At 38.1% G+C, this 26,014-nt stretch overlaps 1 protein-coding gene across 42 annotated transcripts in view; it reads right to left on the reverse strand.

Annotated features, from left to right (window-relative positions):
- Positions 1-26,014, reverse strand: part of BPTF (bromodomain PHD finger transcription factor) — a 160,494-nt gene that overhangs the window by 130,581 nt on the left and 3,899 nt on the right. For all 42 annotated transcript variants that reach the window (XM_078373580.1, XM_035300495.3, XM_078373573.1 and 39 more), the window contains exon 2: positions 680-1,502. In XM_078373580.1, the coding sequence (XP_078229706.1) occupies positions 680-1,502 (823 nt within the window). The remainder of the gene's footprint in view (positions 1-679; positions 1,503-26,014) is intronic.

Raw genomic sequence — 26,014 nt, forward strand, 5'->3', positions numbered from 1 at the left:
TCTTTTTCTTACTGCTCCATTTTACATAGATAGGGTAAAACCAAAAAAGAGAAGTAAAACAATCTTAACACCAAAGTTAGGGGTGGATGACCTGAGCTAGGCTACAGGGGAACATAACCAAAAACAGGCCCATGGTGGCATTCCACCTAGAAGCATTCTTTTTGAGACAGAATCTGTCTCTGTCACCCAGGTTGGAATGCACTGGCATGATCTCAGCTCACTGCAGCCTCTACCTCCCAGGTTCAAGCAATTGTCCTGCCTCAGCCTCCTGAATAGCTGGGATTACAGGTGCGTGCCACCACACCTGGCTAATTTTTGTATTTTCAGTAGTGGTGGGGTTTCACCACGATGGCCAGGCTGGTCTCAAACTCCTGACCTCAAGTGATCCACCCATGTTGGACTCCCAAAGTGCTGGGATTACAGGCATGAGCCACCATGCCCAGCCCCACCTAGAAATATTCTATGTCCTATCCTAGGCATCAAACACATGGCATTTTGCTTCTTTCATTCTTAAAAGCTCTTTTAATGCACATATTCCTTCAACTAAGAAATTATTTAACTATGTAACTATGAAGTTACAAATGTTTATATCACAACAGTATAGCTCTGCTACATCAATAATGAAGGAAACTAGTTTAATTGTAAATACATATAAATAATTAAGACCAGAGTTACTTACATTATGAGTCTTCTGTTCAAGAACCAGTATTTCCTCCGACTTCTGTCATATCCAATAGGTTCGTGTCGAATATATGGTTTATTTTTTTGGATTTCAGCAACACAGTCAGTCACACCAGGCACCTTGTGTGCTACACAGACTTCACACTGCCACTCATCCTCGGGTACCTCCTCAAGAGGTGGCTTCACACATTCCAAATGGTATACTGCTGAACATGTCTCACAGCAAAGCAAATCCCCAAGTTTGTGACAAACCCTACAATGGTCATCATACTGTATCACCCCTTCAGACATCAATTCCTCACGAGCAATATTTGTTGTAAGAAACTGATCGACTAAAAACTGTAGAACTTTGATCTTGTTCTCTACTGGTCCATATGGGTAGTCCTCTGCCTCTTGGTAAGGAAGAACGTGATGGTATTCCTTATCACTCTCACAGTACACCCGCAGCACCTCTGGCCACGTCATCCCATCTATGAAATACAGTGTGGAATTAACGCTATCTTTCAGATCAGCAGGTCCAAAGGTAGTATTGGAAGTGTCTTCTTCACGCAGAACTGCTTTCAAAAGCACAACGTGCATCTCTGCCATGAGTGTGCACTGCTCTTGGCTCACCAGAGCTGCACAAAAGTCCTCAAAGCGAAAAGGAGATAATCTCAAAACAGTGCCAAAGTTCCGCAGTACCTCGTAAATGGCAATAACATTCATTATATGCTCATTAGGCACCATTAAATCCTCAGAGGACTTGGGAAATTCAAGGGGCGGGATGTCTTTTTCTTCCAATATTGGAGAACGAGGCCGATGTACTCTTGGTTTTCGCCTACCTATAAATACAGAAATGACATCATTACAAATCAATACATTACACATCATTTCTACAAATTTCCAGTTTGAACATATACCCCTCACCAAAATAGATAAGCACATTTCTTTAATCATCATCAAGTTAAAATAATACCAAGAAGCAATGATTCAGCTCTAACTTTTAAGTCTAAAGAAAACCTGAATTCAAAGTTTTCCCATTAGTCTTATAAACCAGAAGTAAAAAAAGTATAAATTATAACCAGTTCTCAATTACCTAGAGGGATTAACTGGCTCATGGGTAAAAACTAACAGTGTTGGAACAAGGATCTCTGAGAAAAAATAATTTAAAAACCCAGTGTATTTATGAATGATTTGACAAGAGTATAAACAAGAAAAAACATTTACACATAAAATACACAGCAAAGTAGGGGGAACAGATCTCACACTGTCAGCTGCAATATAGAAGTGCCTGTCAACAACCAGACAGAAAATTCCCAGTGTAGACCCCTTTTTCTCTGCCAGAAGTACCTCCTAAGAGGAGTTCTACAGTGAAACACGGGCTCAAGGTGAAGACAGCAAGGAAAGTACAAAGGTAGAGAGAATTCCAATGCTGAGAGAAAAGAAAACTGGCTAAACTAGGAAACAGACAACAGACTACATTTCTTAACAGTCAATTAACAACTTTTAGATACCCGTTGCCCAATTTATAAGATGTCCAGACATACATAAGTATCAATGTATATAATTAAGAGTTTAGTTTTTAACAAACATATGTATCTCATTTAATCACCTAGCGCCATCACCTAGGCTGGTGTGCAGTGGCATGATCTTGGCTCACTGCAACCTCCGCCTCCCAGGTTCAAGTGATTCTCCTGCCTCAACCTCCTGAGTGGCTGGGACTACAGGAGGCACACCCGGCTAATTTTTGAATCTTTTAGTAGAGATGGGTTTTAACCATGTGGTCCACCCGCCTCAGCCTCTCAAAGTGCTAGGATTACAGGTGTGAGCCACCATACCCAGCTCACTGTAATTTTTGGGAGAGTATAAACTGGTTGAATTTTTAGAAGGCAATTTGACAAAAATCTATCTGAATATATATCCCTTTGACCCTGTAATTCTACCTCCTGGAATTTATCCTACATGCACATTCATTTAAGTACAAAATATTTAATTCAACATGGTTTATAAAAGCTGAAATTTTTCTATGGATTTTGTTTCTTTAAATATACATAAAACATTAAATAAATTATGATGCAACTACATAATGGAATCAAATTCAGTAGTGGTAAAATCCCTATGTGCAAACATGAAACAATCTTTAAGATTCAGTATGAAGTAGAAGCAATGAACAGCTACAGAACAATGATAGAATGTCATCTGAATAAAGAAACTAAAAATAAAAAGAAGCGGGCAAGGGGTCAGTGATGAAGTATATATGTCTAAGAGGTCATATAAGAATTTTTTTAAGTAGTTGCTTCTGGGGAGAACTGGGGGACAGGAAAAGAAGACAAATTTCTTTTTACCTTTTTATACTTTAAAAATTAACGTATGCATGTATTTTCCTTACAAAATTTTAAAACAAAAAAATTGGACAGGTACCTATACAAACATATGGAAATATTAATACTCAAATCAATAAAATGATGCTACTAATGACTACTGATAGTCTTGTATAAATACAAAGTCTTTTTTTTTTTTTTTTGACACGGAGTTTCACTCTTGTTACCCAGGCTGAAGTGCAATGGCGTGATCTTGGCTCACTGCAACCTCCGCCCCCCTGGGTTCAAGCAATTCTCTTGCCTCAGCCTCCTGAGTAGCTGGGACTACAGGCATGCGTCACCATGCCCAGCTAATTTTTTGTATTTTTAGTAGAGACAGGTTTCACCATGTTGACCAGGATGGTCTCAAACTCTTGGCCTCGTGATCCACCAGCCTCAGCCTCCCAAAGTGCTGGGATTATAGGTGTGAGCCACCGCGCCCGGCAATACAAAGTCATACTACATTCAAAGACTCAAATTTATAGAAGTGAACATAGACTACGGTGTATAAAGAGAATACATTAAATTAAACCACTTAAGCCCCTCAACTGTCAATCATTAGTATTAGCAAGGCATTTCACCTATTCACAGAAATGTATTCAGAATATGCCACTGAGTATTACACTCACTATCATCTTCAACACTGATCTGATAGCTATCTACCAGGGAATTATATTAATTTTCCTGCATAAAAAAAAAGAATTAACCCCAATCTCACTAGTTAGCAAGGAAAGGCAGAGTAAAACCACAATGAGATAACCGTTTTCATACTCATCATTGGACAAAAATTTAACGGTTTAATCAAACAAACTAATGGGAAGGATGCAGAACAACAGAAACACCAGTATACCACCACTGGTATACTGTAAACTGCTACCGCAACTTCAGAGAGCAATTTAGTAATAGTCAGCTATAAGGTTCTGCATAACTTTGAACAGCCTACAAACCTGTTTGCCCACAATCAAACTAAGAAATATATCTTACATCTTATCCAGTATACATACCCCTGAAAACAAAAGCTCTCTAAAACACTATTCTTACTACATGCCTTATACTAATATATTCTCTCCTACTAATATTTTCTATTCTATTCTCTTTCTACTTTTAAAACATGCTGCTTGCAGCCCAAAGTTAGAACAACACTTCTCTAGACAAATTATCCTTATGCATATTCATGTGGAGGAAAAGTTAAATATTAAATTTGAACTCAATTAAATGTGGACACAAACAATGGTCACCAAGTCCTGGAACAGGTTATCTGAGCCCCTTGAGGTGTTCGTCCAGTGCTGTTTCAGAGAAATCTCTATTTCAACCTATTCCTATGCATTAGTTACTGAAAAACAACAATCGCAAAAACAAGTTGACCTTTTAGTGTTCCTTGAGTCCAGCGGCAAAGGGCCCTCCTGACTGGGCCTCATGCCAAACAACTTGTTACAAAAAGAGCTAGGGTCCAAGACCACGCCAAAGCTTCGTGAGACCTCTCCTCACGAGTGCACGGATGAATGGTTGACTCTGGAACCCAGGCTGTTGCTTCCCAGTCTGGTGATGAGTTCTCCATAGTCTGGTGAATGTCTCTTTTCCTTTCTCCTCTTCCCATTGCCGTTTGCTTATTTTATCAATTTGCTTATTATATCTGCATTACCATTTTTGTAGATAAAGCTTGTTTACCCTTAAAGATATTGTGCATCTTTTCTTCTCCCCACACAGAACAATGCAGAGCACTTAATACTGTTTATAAAACAAACAACCAACCAAGCTAAAAGCAACCAAAATGTCCATCAACAGGAAAACAGTCGAATTGTGGCATATTCGCTAGATAGAATTCTACAGATCAATCTTGAGTAAATTAGGGCTATGCATGATCAACATGGATCAATCTTAAAAACAAAAACACTGGGCTGGGTGCACTTTGGGAGGCTGAGGCAGGCGATGACGAGGTCAAGAGTTCAAGACCAGCCTGGCCAATATGGTGAAACCCCATCTCTACTAAAAATATGAAAATTAGCCAGGCGTGGTAGCACGCGCCTGTAGTCCCAGCTACTTGGGAGGCTGAAGCAGAAGAATTGCTTGAACTTGGGAAGTGGAAGTTGCAGTGAGCTGAGATTGTGCTACTGCACCACTCCAGCCTGGGGGATACAGCGAGACTCCAACTCAAAAAAGAGAAAAAAAAAAAACCAACAGGAAGCAAAAGTGTTTAAATTTTAAAATGTAAAACCATGGAAAAACAGTTTTATATACCACTTATAGATGAATACATATATGAACTAGTAGTTAACATCACCACTAGAATATAATCTCCTTAAGGGCAGGGACTTTTTTTTTTTATTGTTTGCCAATGTTAAATAGTGGCTGGCATATAATAAGCTACTTAATAAACATTTATTGAAAGAATTAGAAGTTTTGAAAGTGCCAGCCCATGCACTTACACAGGAAAATGATATCCTTGCATAATCTGGAGACGTTAGAAATATGTTTTGATTTCTCTGTAAGTAAATATAGGACTACAGTGAGAAGCCCTAGAATAGTGGTTCTCAAACTTCAGAGTGCATGTTACTCATTCAATAGGTCTAGAAAAAGAGTCTGAGAACTTGCATTTCTTTTCTTTATTTCCTGAGACGTAGTCTCGCTGTGTTGCCCAGGCTGGAGTACAGTGGCGTAATCTCGGTTCACTGCAACCTCTGTTACCTGGGTTCAAGTGAGTCTCCTGCCTCAGCCTCCCAAGTAGCTGGGATTACAGGTGCCCACCACCACGCCTGGCTAATTTTTTTTGCATTTTTAGTAGAGACAGGGTTTCACCATGTTGGCCAGGCTGGTATCAAACTCCTCACCTCAGGTGATCCGCCTGCCTCGGCCTCCCAAAGTGCTAGGATTACATGCATGAGCCACCACACCTGGCCGAGAACTTGGATTTCTAACAATTCCCAGGTTGTACTGTTTTGGGGAACCACACTTTGAGAAACACCTCCCTATAACCTGACAGGTTATCTCCCCTAAGATACAGAGGAGTAAAAATTAATACACATTAGATTACATTCCAGAAGTTACCTTCAAACCTTGCTATTCATTGAATGTCATGAAGATATTGGGATGGGGGTGGGGATCAAAATAACAAAAACCTTGCTGTTCAACAAGTGATTGGTACTATCATGTTTGAGAAAAATTCAGAATCTCAGGCCCAAACCCAGGCCTACTAATTAGGATCTGCAGTTTCTCACAGTCTTCAGGTGATTTACATGGTCATTAAAGTTTGAAAAGCTGCCTTGAAACAGTCCTTCCTAAAACTGAAGTGGAGGTGCAGCAAAAATCATCTGGTAAATTGTTAAAAGTAATCTCAAATACAACCCAAATTTACAGAACCCCAGGTGAAGCTCAGTAATCTGTATTTTTATCCTTTTCCCCAAATAATTCTGATGTGCGGGCAGGTTTGAAAACCACTGCTTTAAAGAAAATGGATACCCCCCTTACTAAGCAGAAAGCAGGGTTTGGGGAACTCATGTAAGGGAAGCAAAAAGATGCCTCAGGAGGCATGATCACAACAGAATTGATGCAAAAGGAAGCCGAAGCTTAATCAAAGACATTAATATACGCCTACAAAAGAAAATGCTAAGGAAGTCAAGCGGTCTGCATGAATTCTGAGGAAAAAAGGAGAGCCAAAGAACCAAATTTGTCCATGAATTTCCAGCACAGTCTAGGTTAAGGGAGTGAATATCTTGACTGAATAACACAGACTCTGAACACCTGATCAGTTATTACCTTAATGGAGGAATTATGTTTACGATGTATAAGTACTTTAATTACAATGACCTGGCAGTTACTGAGGCAAAATTTTCTGCTCTTTTGTATTCTGTAATACAAGAGGGATGTACATGGATGTTCTCATCTCTGAACTGTTTGGATGAACCGGTCAACAGCATTCATCATGTCTTGGTCTTTAAATATGCATATGGGCATAATCTGCTATTTAATTAATTTCTTATATTTTTTAATGAAAAAGTTTACCTATATATTTTGGACAGAAATTGCCTTACTTCGCTAAAGTTCCGAGAAATTCTAGACCATTTTCAAGGCCAGACTCTACTACCCTTGGCGGTGCCTCCTGGCGCTGTGCTTCTGACACTTTGTACGCTCCTCCATGACAGCATGAGCACAATTACATTACAGGCAATTACTCATGTCCTCCTTGCTCATTTGTTGACTCCTTTAGAGCACAGATCATGTTTTAGCTATTGTAGCAACTAAAAAAATATTTATTCAACCAATGACGCCCATAAACAAAACTACCTGCTGAGGGCAGAGATGCAGGGGTAAAGTTACGTCAAGATTAAATCCCAGAAACCACCGTAGATTTTTCTGTTGACCCCTACATTTATTGTATTAATCCTAAAGAAAATATTTACAGTGTTTTCAGACTTCTAAACCAACTCTATATATGATGTGTGTTTCTAGAAGGAAAAAAATGTAACATCATCCCCTTATTTCTAATTGGTATCTGAGAGAGAGAGGCCTCACTCAGTATTGGTATAGGGAAGGGGGAAGTTCATTTCCAGCCGAAGTTAATATTCCAGAACCAATAAAATCTACTTATTTAATCTACTATTACCTATATATAAACCATGAATGGCATCACAAGAAGAAATAATCTGTGATGCTTGAAATCATTTAAAAATTATGAAACTTATTTGTCAAATGTAACAAATTCCACTTTTGATGTGGAATAGTGTCCCAATCTAGTATTAACATTATTACTGAAATAGGCTGTGCTCTTCGAATACATTCCATTTGCCCCTAATCCCTATCTTCTGTGTCAGTAATAACATAAAAATCAGCAGCAAGCTTTTATAGAGTGCCTTTTTTTTGGAGACAGAGTCTCACTCTGTTGCCCACGCTGGAGTACAGTGGCACAATCTCTCCTCACTGCAAACCTCTGCCTCCCAGGTTGAAACCATTCTCCTGCCTGACTCCCAAGCAGCTGGGATTACAGGTGCCCACTGCCATGCCTGGCTAATTTTTATATTTTTAGTAGAGACAGGGTTTCACCATGTTGGCCAGGCTGGTCTCAAATTCCTGACCAGGTGATCCACCTGCCTTGGCCTCCCAAAGTGCTGGGATTATAGGTGTGAGCCACCATGCCTGGCCTATAAGGTGCTTTCTATTTGCCAGACATTGCACTAAGCATTTTAAAGTGCATTATCTCATTTTATCCTAAGATCAACTTCATAAAATAGTTATTACCTCCTTTCAAAGATGTTTATAGAGAGGCTAAATGACCTGTCCAAGGTAACAGCAAGCCAGTATCACTTAAGAGTTACAACTAAAACACAAGTCCCAAATAAAACAAAAAAATGACAACAACAAAAAAAACCCCAAAAGTCCAGCTGTAATCCCAGCACTTTGGGAGGCCAAGGCTGGTGGATCACTTGAGGTCAGGAGTTTGGGACCAGCCTGGCCAACACAGCAAAACCCCAACTCTACTAAATTAAAAAAATTAACTGGGCGTGGTGGCACATGCCTATAATCCCAGCTACTCCAGAAGCTGAGGCACTAGAATTGCTTGAACCCAAAGGGCATAAGTTGCAGTGAGCCAAGACTGTGCCACTGCACTCCACCCTAGGCAACAGAGTGAGACTGTCTCAAAACAAACAAACCCACACAAGTCCTCAGCTTATAGTATTTACTACCCTGTTAGACTTCCTCCCGTATTGTAAAAAACCACCTGACTTTACCTCTCAATGAAAGGGAATTTGAGAACTAAGAAGTGTCTTTTGTGCAGGTGGGAGAAACGACAGCTAAAAGAGACAAATCAGTGAAGAGACAATGTTATAAAGTATGAGATCTGAACAAGAATTTGAAGAATTTCAAGTGCTTGCTTAACAGTCACATGTATCTTGTGGCTACCATACAGGAGTGTACACACATAGACTATTTCCATTACCAAAAAGTTCTATTGGACAGCTTTGGTCTAGAGATACATCTAGGGACTACTACACAATAACTGAAGTTCAAATAACCCATTGGGTTACAACACAAAGCTAACATACATTCAGTAACCTCAATGTTGCCCAGGCTGGTCTCAAACTGCTGGGCTCAAGTGATCCTCCTACCTCAGCCTCTCAAAGTGCTGGGATTACAAGTGTGAGCCACCATGCCCCGTCTGTATTACTTTTAAAACCTTTCTGAATGTTTGAACTATTTTATAATTATTTTAATAGAATAATTTCTTTTATATTTGAAAGGTTTATTTACAGAAGACTGCCACCAAATACAATGATTCATCAACCACTAATGAGTATGTTACTTTCCACATATTCAAGAAAAAATTTTGCTTCAACAGAAAAATAGGACAAAAAAGAATTTTGGCTTCAAAAAAACTTTAAGAACTCATTTAATGTCTTTTTAGCCTTTGAAAGGTAAAAATATCTTTCATATTATACCTCTTTAGTTTCTTCCCCAAGTAAGTATGGCTCTAGGATAGTTTGGTAAACATTCCTAAACATGAGGCTCAAAACTACAACATAAAGATCCCTTGTTTTTCTTTACAGCATATATATATATATATATATATATATATATATATATATACATACACACATATACACACACATATATGTATATAATTATTCATATATATAAAATAAAATAGATGTTTCTTGACACAGATTCTCACTGTCGTCCAGGCTAGAGTGCAGTGGTGCTACCATAGCTCACTACAGCCTCGAACTCTGGGGCTCAAGCCATCCTTGCACCTCAGCCTCCTGAGTAGCTGGGACAAAAGGCATGCACCACCACACCCAACTGATTTTTAAATTTTTTGTAGAGATGGTGTCTCCCTGTATTGCCCAGGCTGGTCTTGAACTCCTGGGCTAACACAATCCTCCCATCTCAGGCCTCCCAAACTACTGGGATTACAAGAGTAAACCATCATGCCTGGCCCCTTGTTTTTCACAATGAATAAAAAAAGAACTCAAAAGTCTACTCTTCAGTAAGACTCCAAACAGAGGGAGTTAGAAAGAGAGATGTCTTCAAATGCCAGATAATGAACAAAGAAATAAGAGAAATAGAAAAGTCACCATTTGCAACCACCAGTGTGACTGATTCAGTCAAGAACCATCAATAAATCCTAAAACCACTGGGTAAAAGGTTGTTGGGCAACAGGATAATCTCAAAGAATCACCTCACAGATAAATACGACTTTAAAAGGTGAAAGGGTATTTACAGGGATAATTCTAGCACATCACCTTTACCAAGTGATCAAACTTATCAATAATGGAACAAATTGACAGTGAACCTCCTGATGAGATGTGCTGAGGAGGAGATCTGCACTTACATAGCATTCTTGCCACAAGTATCTAAACTCAAATTATACATGTAAAAAACAATCAGATAAATCCAAATGGTGAGACGTTCTATAAGACAACAGACAGGGCACGGTGGCTCATGCCTGTAATCCTAGTACTTTGGGAGGCCCAGGTGGGCAGACTGCCTGAGCTCAGGAGTTCGAGACCAGCCTGGGCAACATGGTGAAACTCCGTCTCTACTAAAAATACAAAAACAAACAAATAAAATTAGCCGGGCATGGTAGTGCACTGCCTGCAGTCCCAGCTACTCAGAAGGCTGAGGCACGAGAATCGCTTGAACCAGGGAGGCGGAGGTAGACAACCCTCACCTCCAAAGGTGACAGAACTGCTCTAGTAAAGGTGCTAAAGAGACGTCAACTAAATGAAATACATAATCCTCAACTGAATCCTAGCTAACGGGGGAAAAACAGCAATAAAAGGCAATTGGGGAAATTTGAAATCGAATATTATATCAGTATTAAATGAAATGTCTTTGAGTATGCCAAAGTATTTTGAGGTGAAGTATAACACTGCAATTTACTCTCAGTCAGCAAAAATAATTTTATTTTAAAATAGAGAGTGTGAGAGAACACACATAGCAAAAATGTGAAAACTTGGCAAATCCCTCAAGAGATATACTAGGTGACTATTGTACTACTCTTTGAGCTTTTCTATATATATATTTATACATACATTCAAAGCCTCACATAAGGCTGGGTGCAACGGCTCATGCCTATAATCCCAACACTTAGAGAGGCTGAGGCAGGTAGATCACTTGAGGTCAGGAGTTCAAGACCAGTGTGAAGAACATAGTGAAACCACATCTCTACTAAAAATACAAAAATTAGCTGGGCACGGTGGAAGGCGCCTGTAATCCCAGCTACTCAGGAGGCTAAGGCAGGAGAATTACTTGAACCTGGGAGGCGGAGGCTGCAGTGAGCCAAGATCACATCACTGCACTCCAACCTGGGCAATAAAGCTAGACTCCATCTCGAAAGAAAAAAAAAGTCTCAGGTAGATATATATCTATGTGTATCTATGTCTACATATCTATATGTATTTATATATCTGTGATATATATTTTGTATTTGATATACATACATACCTATATACCTACATATACTGAAAGTCTTAACAGTATTATAACTTTTGCTTTCAACCACTATATATATTTTAAAGAGCTTAAGAGGAGAAACAACCATTTGTGTTTTTAAATTTTCCCAAATACTGTTTCTGTTGCTCTTTCTTTATCTCTGAAGTTCTAGTATTCCCTCTGGTATAATTTGCCTTTGGCCTAAAGGCCTTCTTTTACATTTATTATAGAGCAGAACTTCTGGGAACACATTCTCTTAGATTTTCTTCATCCAAGCTGTTTTTTGTTTTTGTTTTTTTTTGGTCTTAATTATTTTTAGGGTATTTTTGCTGGATATAGAATTCTGGATTGACATTTCTCTCAGTACTTTAAAGATGTTCTGCAGTTACTTCAATCACTGAAAGTCTTAAGGTTGGGGACTGGTGCTATCACATATATGTTTTAGAAAAGTTCATTATTTTTATATTTTCATTGTGGACCATAGCCTTTCCCATCACAAAATCTTTGTCTCATTTACAAGTTTTTAAATGTTGCTTTGAACCTAAACTTTTATGACTCCTTTCATTTCCTACAATGTGGAGTTTATCTGGAAGAGCACAGGCAGTTAGAAATACACAACTGGAGTTTAGAAGAGAGGCCTGGGTAGAAAAATGGATCTAGAAGTCATTGATATTTTGGTGGTAATTGAGTCAACTGATAATTAGGGGAAAGCTGGGGAAACTAAATGCTGAGGACTATCTTATGTTTGAAGGAGGAATAACTAGTCAAGGAAATAAAGTCATGAATGGCATTAGGAAATTTAAGAAAGATGTGGCCAAAGGTATCATACATACATTATATATGTATGTAAATATAATATACATTGAAAATGTATGCAGATACATATATATCTACAATACATTGAAAGTGGATTTAGATATATTTACACACACACACATACAATTATAACATAAGGGAGGGGCGCTAGAATAAAGAAACTTATATGGCTGCAATACTTTTACATTTTATTTAGAGGCAAAATGCTAACTCTGAGCAGATAGGTTAAGTATATATTTTGTAATTCCTACAGCAAAAACATAGCACAGATATAACCAAAAGCCAATTAATAAAACACTAAAAAATACTCAATTAATCCAAAAGTAAGCAGAAAAAAGAAATAAGGAGCACCACCCCCAAAAAGAGAGATAATCAGACAACAAATAATAGGAAATCTAAATCCAATCATTATCAATCATATTAAATGTAAATGCTCTAAAACACACTAATAAAAGCGGCTGTCAGATTAAATTTAAAAGAAAAACAAACAAAACAAGAAACGATTTGAAAATATAATGATACAGCCAGGTATGGCGGCTCATGCCTGCAATCCCAGCACTCTGGGAGGCTGAGGTGGGTGGATTGCTTGAGCCCAGAAATTCAAGACCAGCCTGGGCAACATGGTGAAATCTCATCTCTATTTTTACAAAATAAATAAATAAATGAGTATCTGGAGATATAAATTTAAAAGCAAAAGGGCCGAAAAAGATATGTCATTCTAACACTAGTAAAAAAAAAGTATATTACTACTAATATAAAATATTAATTTTGGATTGACGTTTAATTACTTTTAATTAGCGTGTTTTAGAGCATTTATATTTAATACGATTGATAATGGCTGGATTTAGGTTTCCCATTATTTTTGATAAAATTAGTATAAAATTAGCATTTTTGTATTAGTATTAAATAATGGTATGTATGTATGTATTTATTTATTGACTGAGTCTTGCTCTGTCTCCCAGCCTGGGGCGCAGTGGCGTGACTTGGCTCACTGAAATATCCACCTTCTGGGTTCAAGTGATTCTTGTGCCTCAACCTTCTGAGTAGCTGGAAATACAAACGTGTGCCACCACACCAGGCTATTTTTGTATTTTTAGTAGAGATGGGATTTTTGCCATGCTTGCCAGTCTGGTCTCAAACTCATGACCTCAGGCAATCCACCCGCCTCAGTCTCCCAAAGTGCTGAGATTACAGGTGTGAGCCACCATGCCCGGTCAAATAATGGTTTTTAATATAATGAATATTACCAGATATAAAGGTTATTTCAGAATGATAAAGGGGTCAAATAACCAAGAGGACAAAACTGTAAATGTTTCTGCACCTAATGAAAGAGCCCAAAACACAGGATGCATAAACAGAATTTCAAGGAGGAGAACAAACCCATAACAATAGTTGTGGACTTCAACACTCCTTTTTCAGTAATCACGAGAACTAGCAGACAGTAAATAGGAAAGGATATAGAAGACCTTAACACTATCAACCAACTTGACCATATTATTATTTAGGAAACACTCTACCTAACGATAGCAGAATACATCTTTCCTATTACAAATTGAACATTCACCTAAATAAACAATGTTTCAGGCCATACATGAACCTCTAAATTTTTTTAACTCATCATACCAAGTATGTTCTCTGACCATAATGAAATTAAATTAGAAACCAACAACAGAGATATCTGGGAAATCCCTAAATGTTTGAAAATTAAACAATGTTTCTAATCAAATTATGGTCAAAGAGAAGTCTTAATAGAAATTTTACAATATTGTGAACCAAATGAAAATGAAAATACAACACATCACAAATTCTAACACGTTTTTAGAAGTGCACAAAGGGGATGGGCACGGTGGCTCACTCCTGTAATTCCAGCACTCTGGGAGGCAGAGGCAAGTGGATCACCTGAGGTCAGAAGTTCGAGACCAGCCTGGCCAACATGGTGAAACCCCATCTCTACTAAAAATACAAAAATTAGCTGGGTGTGGTGGTGGGTGTCCATAATCCCAGCTACTCAGGAGGCTGAGGCACGAGAATCATTTGAACCCAGGAGATGGAGGCTGCAGTGAGCCAAGATCGTGCCACTGCACTCCGGCCTGACCGACAGAGCAAGATTCTGTCCTCCCAGCCCCCCCAAAAAAGAATGCATAAAGAAGCACATTGATTTAGCCTGGAATCCCAGAAGTTTGGGAGGCCAAGGCAGGAGGACTGCTTGAGCCCAGGAGTTCAAGATCAGCCTGGGCAATATAGTGAGACACTGTCTATATTTAAAAAGAAAGAAAGAAAAAATATGTCAAAGAAAATGAGTATATGTGCGCAATAGAGTATTATTCAGCCATAAAAAAGTAAAATCCTCTCAGGACATCACTGCCCTACCAGAAAATAAAAAAAGGAAGAAAAAAAAAAGTTAAATCCTTCATTTATAAAGCTTGAAGTTTGGAAAATAAAACCTGTTTGCAGCAACATGGTATAACTGGAGGACATTATGTTAAGTGAAATAAGCCAAGGACAGAAAGACAAGTATCACACATTCTCACTCATATATGAGAGATGAAGAAGTTGATCTCACGGAGGCAGGCAGTAGAATGATGGTTACTGGAGGCGGGGAAGCTGGCAGGGATGAAGACAAGTTGGTTAATCGGTATAAAAATTCGGTCAGACAGAAGGAATTAAGTTTTAGTTTTTGTTTGTACAGTAGGGTGACTACAGTCAACCTAATTTAGTGTATATTTAAAAATAGCTACAAGATTTGTAATGTTCCCAATACAAAAAAAAAGATAAACATTTGAGATGACAGATAGCCTAATTAACCTGATTTGATCATTACATGCTATATGAATGTATCAAAATATTACATCTTCCCTTATAAATATGTACACTCCACCTTGAGGAAACAGTGAAAAAAGCAGCTGTGGAACAACAACAAAATCGAAGAGAAAAATCTTTGTGAACTTAGGTTAGTTAGGCCGGGAATCAGCAAACCATAGACAATCCACTACCTGCTTTTGTAATAATCAAAAGAATAACAATATAATTGATAATTTGAAAATTATGTGAAATTCAAACTGCAGTGTTAATGAAGTTTGATCGGAACAGCTATTCTCATTCACTTACATACTATGACTGCTTTCACTGCTACAATGGCAGAGTTGCAACAGGGACTACAAGGCTGAAATATTTACTAGCTGACCTTTTACAGAAAAGTCTGGCAAGCTCTGGGTTAGGCAGAGTTGTTAGATGAACACAAATGTGTAAAAGAAAAAAAAGTGGTAAATTAGATTTCATCAAAATTTAAAACTTATGCTCTGGGAAAAAGACACTGTTAAGAGAATGAAACACGAGGCACAGATGGAGAGAAAATATATGCACGTCACACAGCCTAACAAAGCACTTACATCCAAAATATATAAAGAACTCTTACTACTCAATAATAAGAAATTGGCTGGGGATGGAGGCTTATGCCTGTAATTCAAGCACTTTGGGAGGCTGAGGCAGGTAGATTGCTTGAGCTTGGGAGTTCAAGACCAGCCTGGGCAACACAGTGAAACCCCATCTCTACTAAAAATACAAAAATTAGCCAGGTATGGCGGCATGCACCTGTGGTCCCAACTACTTGGGAGCCTGGGGTTGAGGGGGAATGACAGGCTGCAGTGAGCCAAAATCATGCCGTTACACTCCAACATGGACGAAAGGGACTGTGTCTAAAAAAATAAAAAGAAGAAAGAAAACAACCCAATTAAACATCTTATATAAATGTTTTCAGTATCTTGGTCAGGCATGGAGGCTCATACTTGTAATCTCAGCACTTTGGGAGGCTGAGGCAGGAAGATCACTTGAACCCACTGGGGTTCGAAATCAGTCTGGGCAACATAACAAAACGCCATCTTTACAAAAAAATACAAAAATTAGCCAGGTATGGTGGTGCGCACTTGCAATTCCAGCTACTTGGGGAGACTGAGAGGTGGGAGGATGGCTTCAGCCCAGGAGGCGGCAGCTGCTGAGTGGTGACTATACCACTGCTCTCCAGCCTGGGCAACAGCAAGACCCTATCTCGGAAAAAAAAAAAAAAAAGATTTCATTATTTTTCCATAAAACATGATATATACATGACAAATAAAAAGATGCACATAGAAAGAGGCTCAGAACCATTAGTCATTAGGGACAAGCAAATTGAAACCATAAGGAGATAACACTATATACCCATTAAGGTGGCTAAAAAAAAAAAAAACACACACAACAACAAAAACTGACAATATCAAGTGTTACGGAAAATACAGGGCAACTGGAACTGTTCACACATTTACAAAATGGTACAGCTACTTCAGAAAACAGTTTTGGCGGTTTCTTATAAACATACAACCCAGAAATCATACTCCTAGGTAGTTACTCAAAAACAATTTCTATGTTCATACAAAAAATATTATGGAAACATAGGGCAGCTTTATTCATAGTTGCCAAAAACTAGAAATAACTGAAATATCCAACTATTGAACAGATAAACACACTGTGATACACTCATATAAGGGACTGCTACTCAGCAATAAACTACTGATACACACACCAACTTAGATGAAGCTCAAATACATTATGCACTGCGCATGTATAAACTATTTAAAAATCAAAATACCTTTTAAAAAGTCAAGCAGTACATGAAAAAAATAATATGATCAAGAGAGGTATGCTGCAGAAATGTAATAGTGGATCAATATTATAAGACCTACTAATATAATTCTATGAATATACACTACCGTAATTAATATGTAGCATGCAGGAGAAAAACTATACGATCATCTTAAAAGATGCTAAGATGACATTTGACAAAATACAATAGCCATATCTGATTTAAAAAAAAAAAAAACCTTCCCTAGGCAAGCAGACTTGGAGATTTAAAAAAATAAAAATGATAATTAAAAAAAAAAAACAAAAATATAGAAGTAGGTGAATACACTCAACGCATTAAAGGTCTCTAACAGTTAACCATGAAATATTTGCATCAGTTCCACTAAATTTGGAAAGCACGCTAAGATGCTTATCATTATAACTAACATTTAACACTGTTTTGGAGGTGGTAGGCAATGCAATTTGTTTCTTTTCTTTTCTTTGTTACCCAGGTTCCCATCAATGGTAGAGGCAATCTTTATTCCCAGAATAAAGTTATTCCAATCAAAGCAAAAGCTACAAGAAACAATTAGAAAAGAGAATAGGTTAGCTAAATACAAAATTAATTTTTAAAATTCAGGGGTTTTCCACTAGAAGCCCCAGGAGAGCAGGGTATTTTTATAGACAAATTATTTAAAGATAAAATAAGATTTTATGGCATAAGTGAAAATATTTAGCAAATGCATTATACCTCATCCAATTTTGTAAAAAGTATGTACGTACACATGTGCACGCACAAAGATGGCTACCTAACGAGAGGAACCAAAATACTAATGTTCTGAGTTTTCTAAATTTTCTACACTACTTTCCTGATAAAGGGAAAAAGCAAAAATAATACTTAAAGGTTTTACTAGATTTTTAGAAGCATTATATACAGCAGTCAAAGCTTTTTTCCTAAACTATTTATCAAAGTCAGAAACTAATGAATGTGAAGAACTTAAAAACAGGATGAACAAACTGGCCAGCCACAGCCTGTTTTTGTAAATAAAGTTTTATTAGAACACAACCACGCTCATTTGTTTACTTATTGTCTATGGCTGCTTTCATGCTGAGGGCAGAGCTGAGCAGCTGTGACAGAGCCAGGTGGCCTGCAAAACCTGAAATAATTACTAATTGGTGCCCTAAGAACAAGTTTGCCAATCTCCTGCCCATTAGACCATCTAGTTCATCCTATACTGTACAGGTGAGTAAACTGAGATCCACAGAATGACTTCTCTATGATCCAAACTCAAGTTAAGTAGAAAGCAATGAGGAACTCCATTTGCATGGTACTTTCCACCAGTTGGCCAGGAAACTCTCAAAACAGACATCCTGCCATTTGGGAGGTAAACCTCAGGGTCTCATATCACATCACAAGGACTGTATCTGCCAATAAATTGATAAGACTTTGGAACACCTGCTAAAGGTCTGAGTAAACCCTAGTAGATTCTAGAAGAAGTTAATTTAAAAACCACATAAGCACAGACTAGGGAAGGTTTAAAAACAAACAGATGCTGAGAGTATAATCTGGTTCAGTTTTTTTCAACCGCACACGATAACCCAACAATCCAATCTCACTCCAAGGAATCTACCCTACAGAAACACCAGCTTAAGTGACTAAAGATACAACTCTAGCACATTTAGGACAGCACTGTCTATAAAAGCAAAAAAGGCCTGAAATCTCAATAGGACTAGCTTTTTAAAGCAAATAAATATGAGCAAATGCAGTTATGTATTAATAAAGAAGGGGGCACTTCATGTCTTTACCTTATACAAGGTCCTAACCTTCTGAGCATGTAAATTTGTGACCCTTGCCATAAATAATCTCCACAGTTAGGTTTCTTCCGAGACATAGAGAAGATTCACAATTCATGCTATCAAGGCAATTAAGGACAACCAATATACCTGGAAGAAAGTAATCTTCCAAGTTTACAGAGGATCAGAAATCCAATGCTTTTCACCTCGGTAATTCAGACTCAAAAGTTCAAATATGTATCTGAAATTACGGTAAAACCACTTTAAAACTTTTTATTTGCATAGTATAGTCATAAGGTGGAGAAACGAGTAACTTACTGAATAAGACTTTAAGAAATGTGTGAAATAATTTTGATGTCTACAAAAACAGGGAAAACTGCACTTTCTGTCTACTTGTTCTCTTAATTACTGTGAGAAGGGTGTTGAAGTCTACAATTATTGTTAAGGATTTGTCTGTTTCTCCTTGGAGTTCTATCAGTCCTCACATATTTTGAGGCTCTGTTACTAAGTTCATAAACCTTTAGAAGGATTGTTTTAGGATGGGCTAAGATGTTATTCACTATTTTAAATGTTGGGCCATCTCTTCAGTCAAATATCTAACCAAGAATTAGAAAGGAAAAAGGACAAGAGAAATTCCACACAGATTAATATATGCATTTCTGAAATACTTTTTCACTTTCATAGAATATACTATACACAGACCTCAAAGAGGCACTATGAACACACTGAAATCGAGCAGAAAGCCATTATTTCTAATAAAATATATAAACTGCATCTACTGAACGTTGCCATTTGGTATGAATCACATGGCCATGCTGTTTCCCAAGTGTATGAATTACAGAACACATCCATGAGTAGAAAGGAGTCTAACCATAACTTTCTTAGCAAATCTCTAGGGGTTCCATAGATACATAATTTGGCCAGTGACTCCTGAGAAAGAGGTTTTATATAGGAGAACCTAGACACACTAGGACATACTAGCATCTCACAATTCAGTTTGCACATCAACTTTTACATTTTTATAACACTGAAATTCTCTGAGTTATCAAATTTAATTTCTCAACCAAAAGTCTCTGAATCCTAATCCATCCTTCCCTTCCTGCCTATATATATGACCCTTAGCTTAATTTTGCCAGGACTGTGGTAGATTTTCTAATTACATGTTAACTGACTACCTCTTCACCCTACCTCCAGGAATAACAAATAATGGAAAGTTATCTCACACAAGACCCCAAATCTTATTGTAGAAATGCAATACCATCACATACACAAAAAATGCTGGGCCCAGAGTTTCCACAAAGGAGGACCTCAGCCAGACCTCTAGGGCTACCCAAGCTGTGCAGGATTTAGGGCAAATGAAAGGCTAGAGGAAAAGAGAGTTAGGTAAATTCTCACTGGTCTAACAGAGGCAGACAGAATACAATGAGTCCAAGAGAACTTTCTGCAATGATATGAAATGACCCAAATGTTCTCCATTTGTGTGGTGCAATACACATGATTACAGAGCACTTGAAATGAATGTTTAATAGCTAGTGCTACTGGAGAAACTGAAGTTTTCATTTTACTTAATTTTTTTTTAAGAGATGGGTTCTCACTCTGTCAGCCAGGCTGGAGGGTGGTGGCATGGTCCATAGCTCACTAAAGCCTCAAACTCCTGGACTCAAGCAATCCTTCCACCTCAGCCTCCCAAATAGGTAGGACTACAGACATGCCATCCTATGCCTAACTATTTTAATTCTTTTGGGAACACAGGATCTTACCATGTTGCTCAGGCTGGTCTTGAACTGCTGCCTCAAGCTATCTTCCCACCTCAGCCTCCCAAAGTATTGGGACTACAGGTGTGAGCCACCACACCTGGGCTACTTAGTTTTAATTAACTTAACTCTCCACATGTGGCTACGCAGCTACCATACTGGACAGTACAGAGGGTGAAAAGAATCCACAGGCTTTCTTTGACTCAACATTCAGTTCCACAGTTACCTTGTGCTGCCTCCTGCATTCAAGAGATTGTACCAGGTATACCAGGTATTAGAGAGACCTAATGAGACTCTCCCTGCCCAAAGTAGGTTGTAATGAAGGAAGGGCCAGATCATTAACAGCTCATTTCAGTTCTATGTCTTAACAGATAAAGATATAGATAAAGGGGTTAAAAAGAGGATAAAACAATCCTTCCTAAAGGTTTATGGACTTTAGGAAGGAGCCTCAAAATACATGAATACAGAACCTCAAAATACACGAAGATTGCTAGAACTTCAAGGAGAAACAGACACATCCTTTACAATAATTACAGACTTCAATACTTCTCTCAGTAATCAACAGAACAAGTAGAAAGTCAGACAGATCTTAATAACACTATCAACCAACCTGACCTAATTGACATTTATGCAATACTCCACCCAACAAGAGCACAATATAAAATTCTTCTCAAGTACATATGCAACATTCACTTAGACTGACAAAATGTTGGGGTGCAAAATAAACTTCTAAAAATGTTTTACAAAATTAAAGTCATACAAAGTATGCTCTGAACAAAATGAAATTAAATTAGAAATCAGTAACAGAAAGACACCTAAAAAATCCCCAAATATTTGGAAACTAAAACAATTAATGCACATGGTCCTGGAGATTAAGGGGTGGGATACAAAGGAACTTAACCCCACCTGGGGGTAAAGGGAATGGTGATCAGAGAAGGCAGGCTGGAGATGGTGATGGATGGGTGACTAGGAATTAGGTATGTGAGAACTACGAAGAAATCAGTATTAATAGATCAAATTCGAGATGAAGACAAGTAAGGAGTGAATAAGGAAAAGAGAAATAAGGGACATTTAGAAGTCAGTTTCATCCTTGACTCCTTTTCTCCCTTCATCACATTCCAGCCTAACCAATCTACCACTAAGAATTCATTCTAATTCCTGAATTATTTTCTGCCAGGCGCACTCCCCAAAGTGTAATCCCAGCACTTTGGGAAGCCAAGGTGGGTGGATCAATTGAGGTCAAGAGTTTGAGACCAGCCTGGCCAACATGGTGAAATCCCCTTCTACAAAAAAACACAAAAATTAGGCAGGCATGGTGGTGCACACCTGTAGTCCCAGCTACTCAGGAGGCTGAGGCAGGAGAATCGCTTGAACCCAGGAGGCAGAGGCTGCAGTGAGCTGAGATTATGTCACTGCACTCTAGCCTGGGTGACAGAGTGAGACTCCGTCTCAAAAAACAAAAAAAATAATTAATTAAAATTGAATTCGCAATAATCCAGTAAATAATCCTAGTTATATACCCAAGATAAATGAAAACGTATGTATAGATAAAAACATGTACATGAATGTGCTCAGCAACATTATTTGTAATAGCCAAAATGTAGAAAGAGTTCAAATGTCCATGAACTTATGAAATGGATAAGCAAAACATGGTCTCTGAGCAGAGAGGTGTGTGCCTGTAATCCTAGCTACTCTGGAGGCTGAACGCTGAGGCAGGAAGATTGCCTGAGCCCAGGAGTTTGAGGTCAGCCTGGGTAAGACTGCAAGACCCTGTCTCCATAAAATATAAATAAATAAATAAATAAAGTGGTATAGCCATACAATGAAGTGTTATTCAAATACAGTAGAGATACATACTAAGATATGCATGAACCTTGAAAACATTGGGCTAAATGACAGAAGCCATGAATTTACCATATTATATGATTCCACTTAACAAGAAATGTCCATAGGAGGCAAATCAACAGAGAATGAAAGCAGATAAGTGGGTGCCAGGGGATGAGCAGGACTGAGGGGAAGAAGAGGGAGTGACTGCTGTAGGTATGGGCTTCTTTTGAGGAGGAATAAAAATGTGCTGGAATTAGATAGTGTTAATGGTTACACAACTCTGTCAATACACTAAAAAAACCCACTAAATTATATACTTTACAAGGGTAAATTTTAGAGTATGTAAATTATATCTCCATAAAGCTGTTACCTTTTAAAAACTGAATTTTCATAAATTTTGCTTGAAAATTATTCAGCAGTTTAGAAGATGTCCAATAAATGTTAGCGATTTACCGTCACTATTTTAAAAATTAGACAATCATAAAATAATATTTGAATATAACTTACTATATAGAAAAACATATAAAAATTTTAGCTATATGCCAGCAGACAAAACAATTAAACATTACATTATAATTACACTTAATTATGTGCATTTTAATTCTTTCTATATGGTCACTTTTGATCTTCTAAAGTGCATTTTAATGTATAGCGTTTTTTTTCTTTAGTTAAGATAACATGCTGCCTCCTGAGGCTTATCATTTAAAAAAAAACCAAAAATATGAAAAAAATTAGGGACTCGGTGCAGTGGCTCATGGCTGTAATCCCAGCACTCTGGGAGGCAGAGGTGGGCAAATCATGAGGTCAGGAGTTTGAGACCAGCCTGGCCAATATGGTGAAACCCTGCCTCTACTTAAAAATACAAAAATTAGCCGGGTGTGGTGGTACATTCCTGTAGTCCCAGATACTCAGGCAGCTGAGGCAGAAGAATCGCTTGAACCAGGAAGGAAGAGGTTGCAGTGAGCCCAGATCCTGCCACTCCAGCCTGGGCAACAGAGTGAGACTGTCTCAAAAAAAAAAAAAAAAGAATAATCAGTATCAGCGTCAAGCTTGTGTTCAGACCATAACCACTGTAAGCAGGCACTCAAAGAGGAGGAAGACCAAGGTGTGCACAGGACTCAGGGAAGATCTCCCAGGAAGAGGGATTCAAGCCTGGCTAAGGAGCAGGAAGGGAAAAGGGCATCAGCTAGGATTTGCTCCTGTGTCACCCAGATTGCCACTTGCCCACCATGACTACCACTCTCTCACCCCCATGTCTCCACCATTCAGGGTCTTTAGTCTAAGGAAAGACACAGGGTTGTGAGGCATGAGGAAAGGAGGACCTAACAGAAGAGACCAGAGCTCCTGGTCTTAACATCTCCAGTTCTGTTATACACTTTTCAATACAAACGTCCAAACATGCCCACGGGTGAGAAAAATAGAAAAGCACGAAATGTATGCAAGACTATTTATTAAGGCACAGCTAGGACACGCCTCTCTACTACTCACAAATCATGTTGCCCAACTTTTTCAAAATCCTTTGGCTCTCATTTTGTTTAATTCTCATGTTTAACCTCTTGAGGTACTGATACCTGAAAACAGCTGTTGTTAATTTCCCTTATAATCTTGACTTCCCTATTGTTATTGAAAGTACTATCATTCTTAGGAAAGCATATGTGATGCATTCCCCTCTCCACACATCTCTATGTCAAGGCCTGAAGAACTCTAAATTACCTCCTGGACTCATCTTCCAACCAGGACTACAAAACCCACTATCTCATCCTTGTCAATCCATCCTGCAGAAGAGAAGCTATGCTAAACTTCCTGGCATCCCTCTGAAATCATACCTCTTTCAAGATCTTCCGATCAGCCCAATATTCAAAATTAAACAGATCTGAAAGAGATTTGAAAGAGAGTGAGAGCTTCAGGCTACTTCCCCAGTAATTCTCTCAATTTGGAAGAAAGGGCTACACCAGTGGTTCAACAGCATCTCTATGATTTCATCTGGTTCTGTTTCATGTTTGTGCACTGTGCTGCTGGGTATACAGCATATCCCCCCAGGTGTTCAGCAGTGAAAAATGCCTGAGGATCACAATGTAGCCCCATCCTTATTCTACAGATGAGGGGGAAAGTACAATTGCTATAGCCTGATCCTCTTGGTATTGCTCCACACAGTATACAAGGGAGTTTTGGTTTATTTCCTATTCATACACTCAGGTTCTTGCTAAACCAAGTTACTTGAGACTGCCCACACTTTACTATCAGTGCCTGCTGCTCCCTCCCGCTCCCTCCCTCAATCTGCCTGTCCTTACTCTCCACATGCCCATCCAGGAAGCATATGCCCACACCAATCCCTTAAACAGGGTATATAATCTCCCCTCCTTTAAATGTCCACTGCACTTTGTATCTTGCTTATAGCAACCAGAAATTATACTAAAAAAAATTAATATGACACTGGTGGGAATAATATTGTCAAACCAGTGACAAATTATGTTTCAGGTAAATCTATGGTTCATTCATAGCATCTCTGCCACTGATCTCCGCTGTCACAATCCTTAGAGGACAAAAATCACTAACTCCCAGGATAACACCAGGGTTTTTGTTTTATGAAGTCATCAGAGATTCCAACTTTCAAAATTTCAGGTAAGTATTCTCAGAAGTCTCAGACAAGACTGAGACCAAAACATAAAAACCACTGTTTTAAATATAATTTCTTAAAATTAGCAAATGCTTAATTTCAAAGTGCTGTCAGAACTTTACCAAATGCTGACTGAAAAACACTTTCTATACAATCCTTCTCAGTATATTGGCAATATCATAAAACCTATAGGCTGAAGCAATTCTAAATTTAAAAAGTAAAAATAAAGTATTCAAAACATTATTCAGCCATATGCCTTTAGCTTAAGCAAAACTAGATGACTTCAATTTTATACTAAAAAGTTATCATCCTTACATTTTTTCCATAAAAGGAAAACAATCTTCAATGAATAAACTTTGAAGACTTTAGTAATGTCAACTAATATCTTTGCATCAAGTTATATTGTCTATAAAATACTGAGTTATTTCTTATATTAGGAGTTATTTCTTATGTTAGGAATGTTACATTGTCAGTACTTAAGCCAACACTGTAAACTATAAAAATTAATCAAATTGCTCTAAACTACCAATGAAGTAAATTCCTCTTTCAGCTTTCACTGTTCAACAGGATTGAAAGTCATCAATCATACTTCTTTATGTGTTATTGGACTATTTTTAACCAGTTCTATAACTTTTTTTTCTTCCATCTACACATTACCTGACAGCCTTCCTCCGGGGAAGTACAGACTACAAACCAACGAAACTAGTACTTAGCCGAAACAACTCACTGCCATGCATTGTTAGCCATTCGAGGCAAGTGGGCATGTTCTAAAAGTTTAGAACGCAACATGTCACTTGGAGCGCGTGGTTGGTGAGGGGAGGGGAACTTAGAGGATGGGTTAATAAGTACAGCAATTCACCATGGCACACATATACCTATGCAACAAATCCGCACATTCTGCACATGTATCTCGTTTTTTTTTCTTTGTATAAGAAATAAGGGGAAAAAAGTCACATCCATTGTACTGTAATCTTAAAAAGGTAAGACATCCAAATTAACATCACAGCCAATAAAAGAAAATGCCTGGCAAGCAATATGAAATAGCAACTCAAAAAAAAAAATAACTCTTGCAATGAAAAACATTCACTGACCAAACTGTCCATCAAAACCCAATTAGAAAAAACACAAACAAAAACCAATTAGACCAATTTTTAATTTCCTAAGTC

The sequence above is a fragment of the Callithrix jacchus genome, chromosome 5 (genome assembly GCF_049354715.1).
Source record: "Callithrix jacchus isolate 240 chromosome 5, calJac240_pri, whole genome shotgun sequence".
In the NCBI taxonomy this organism is placed as follows: Eukaryota; Metazoa; Chordata; class Mammalia; order Primates; family Cebidae; genus Callithrix; species Callithrix jacchus.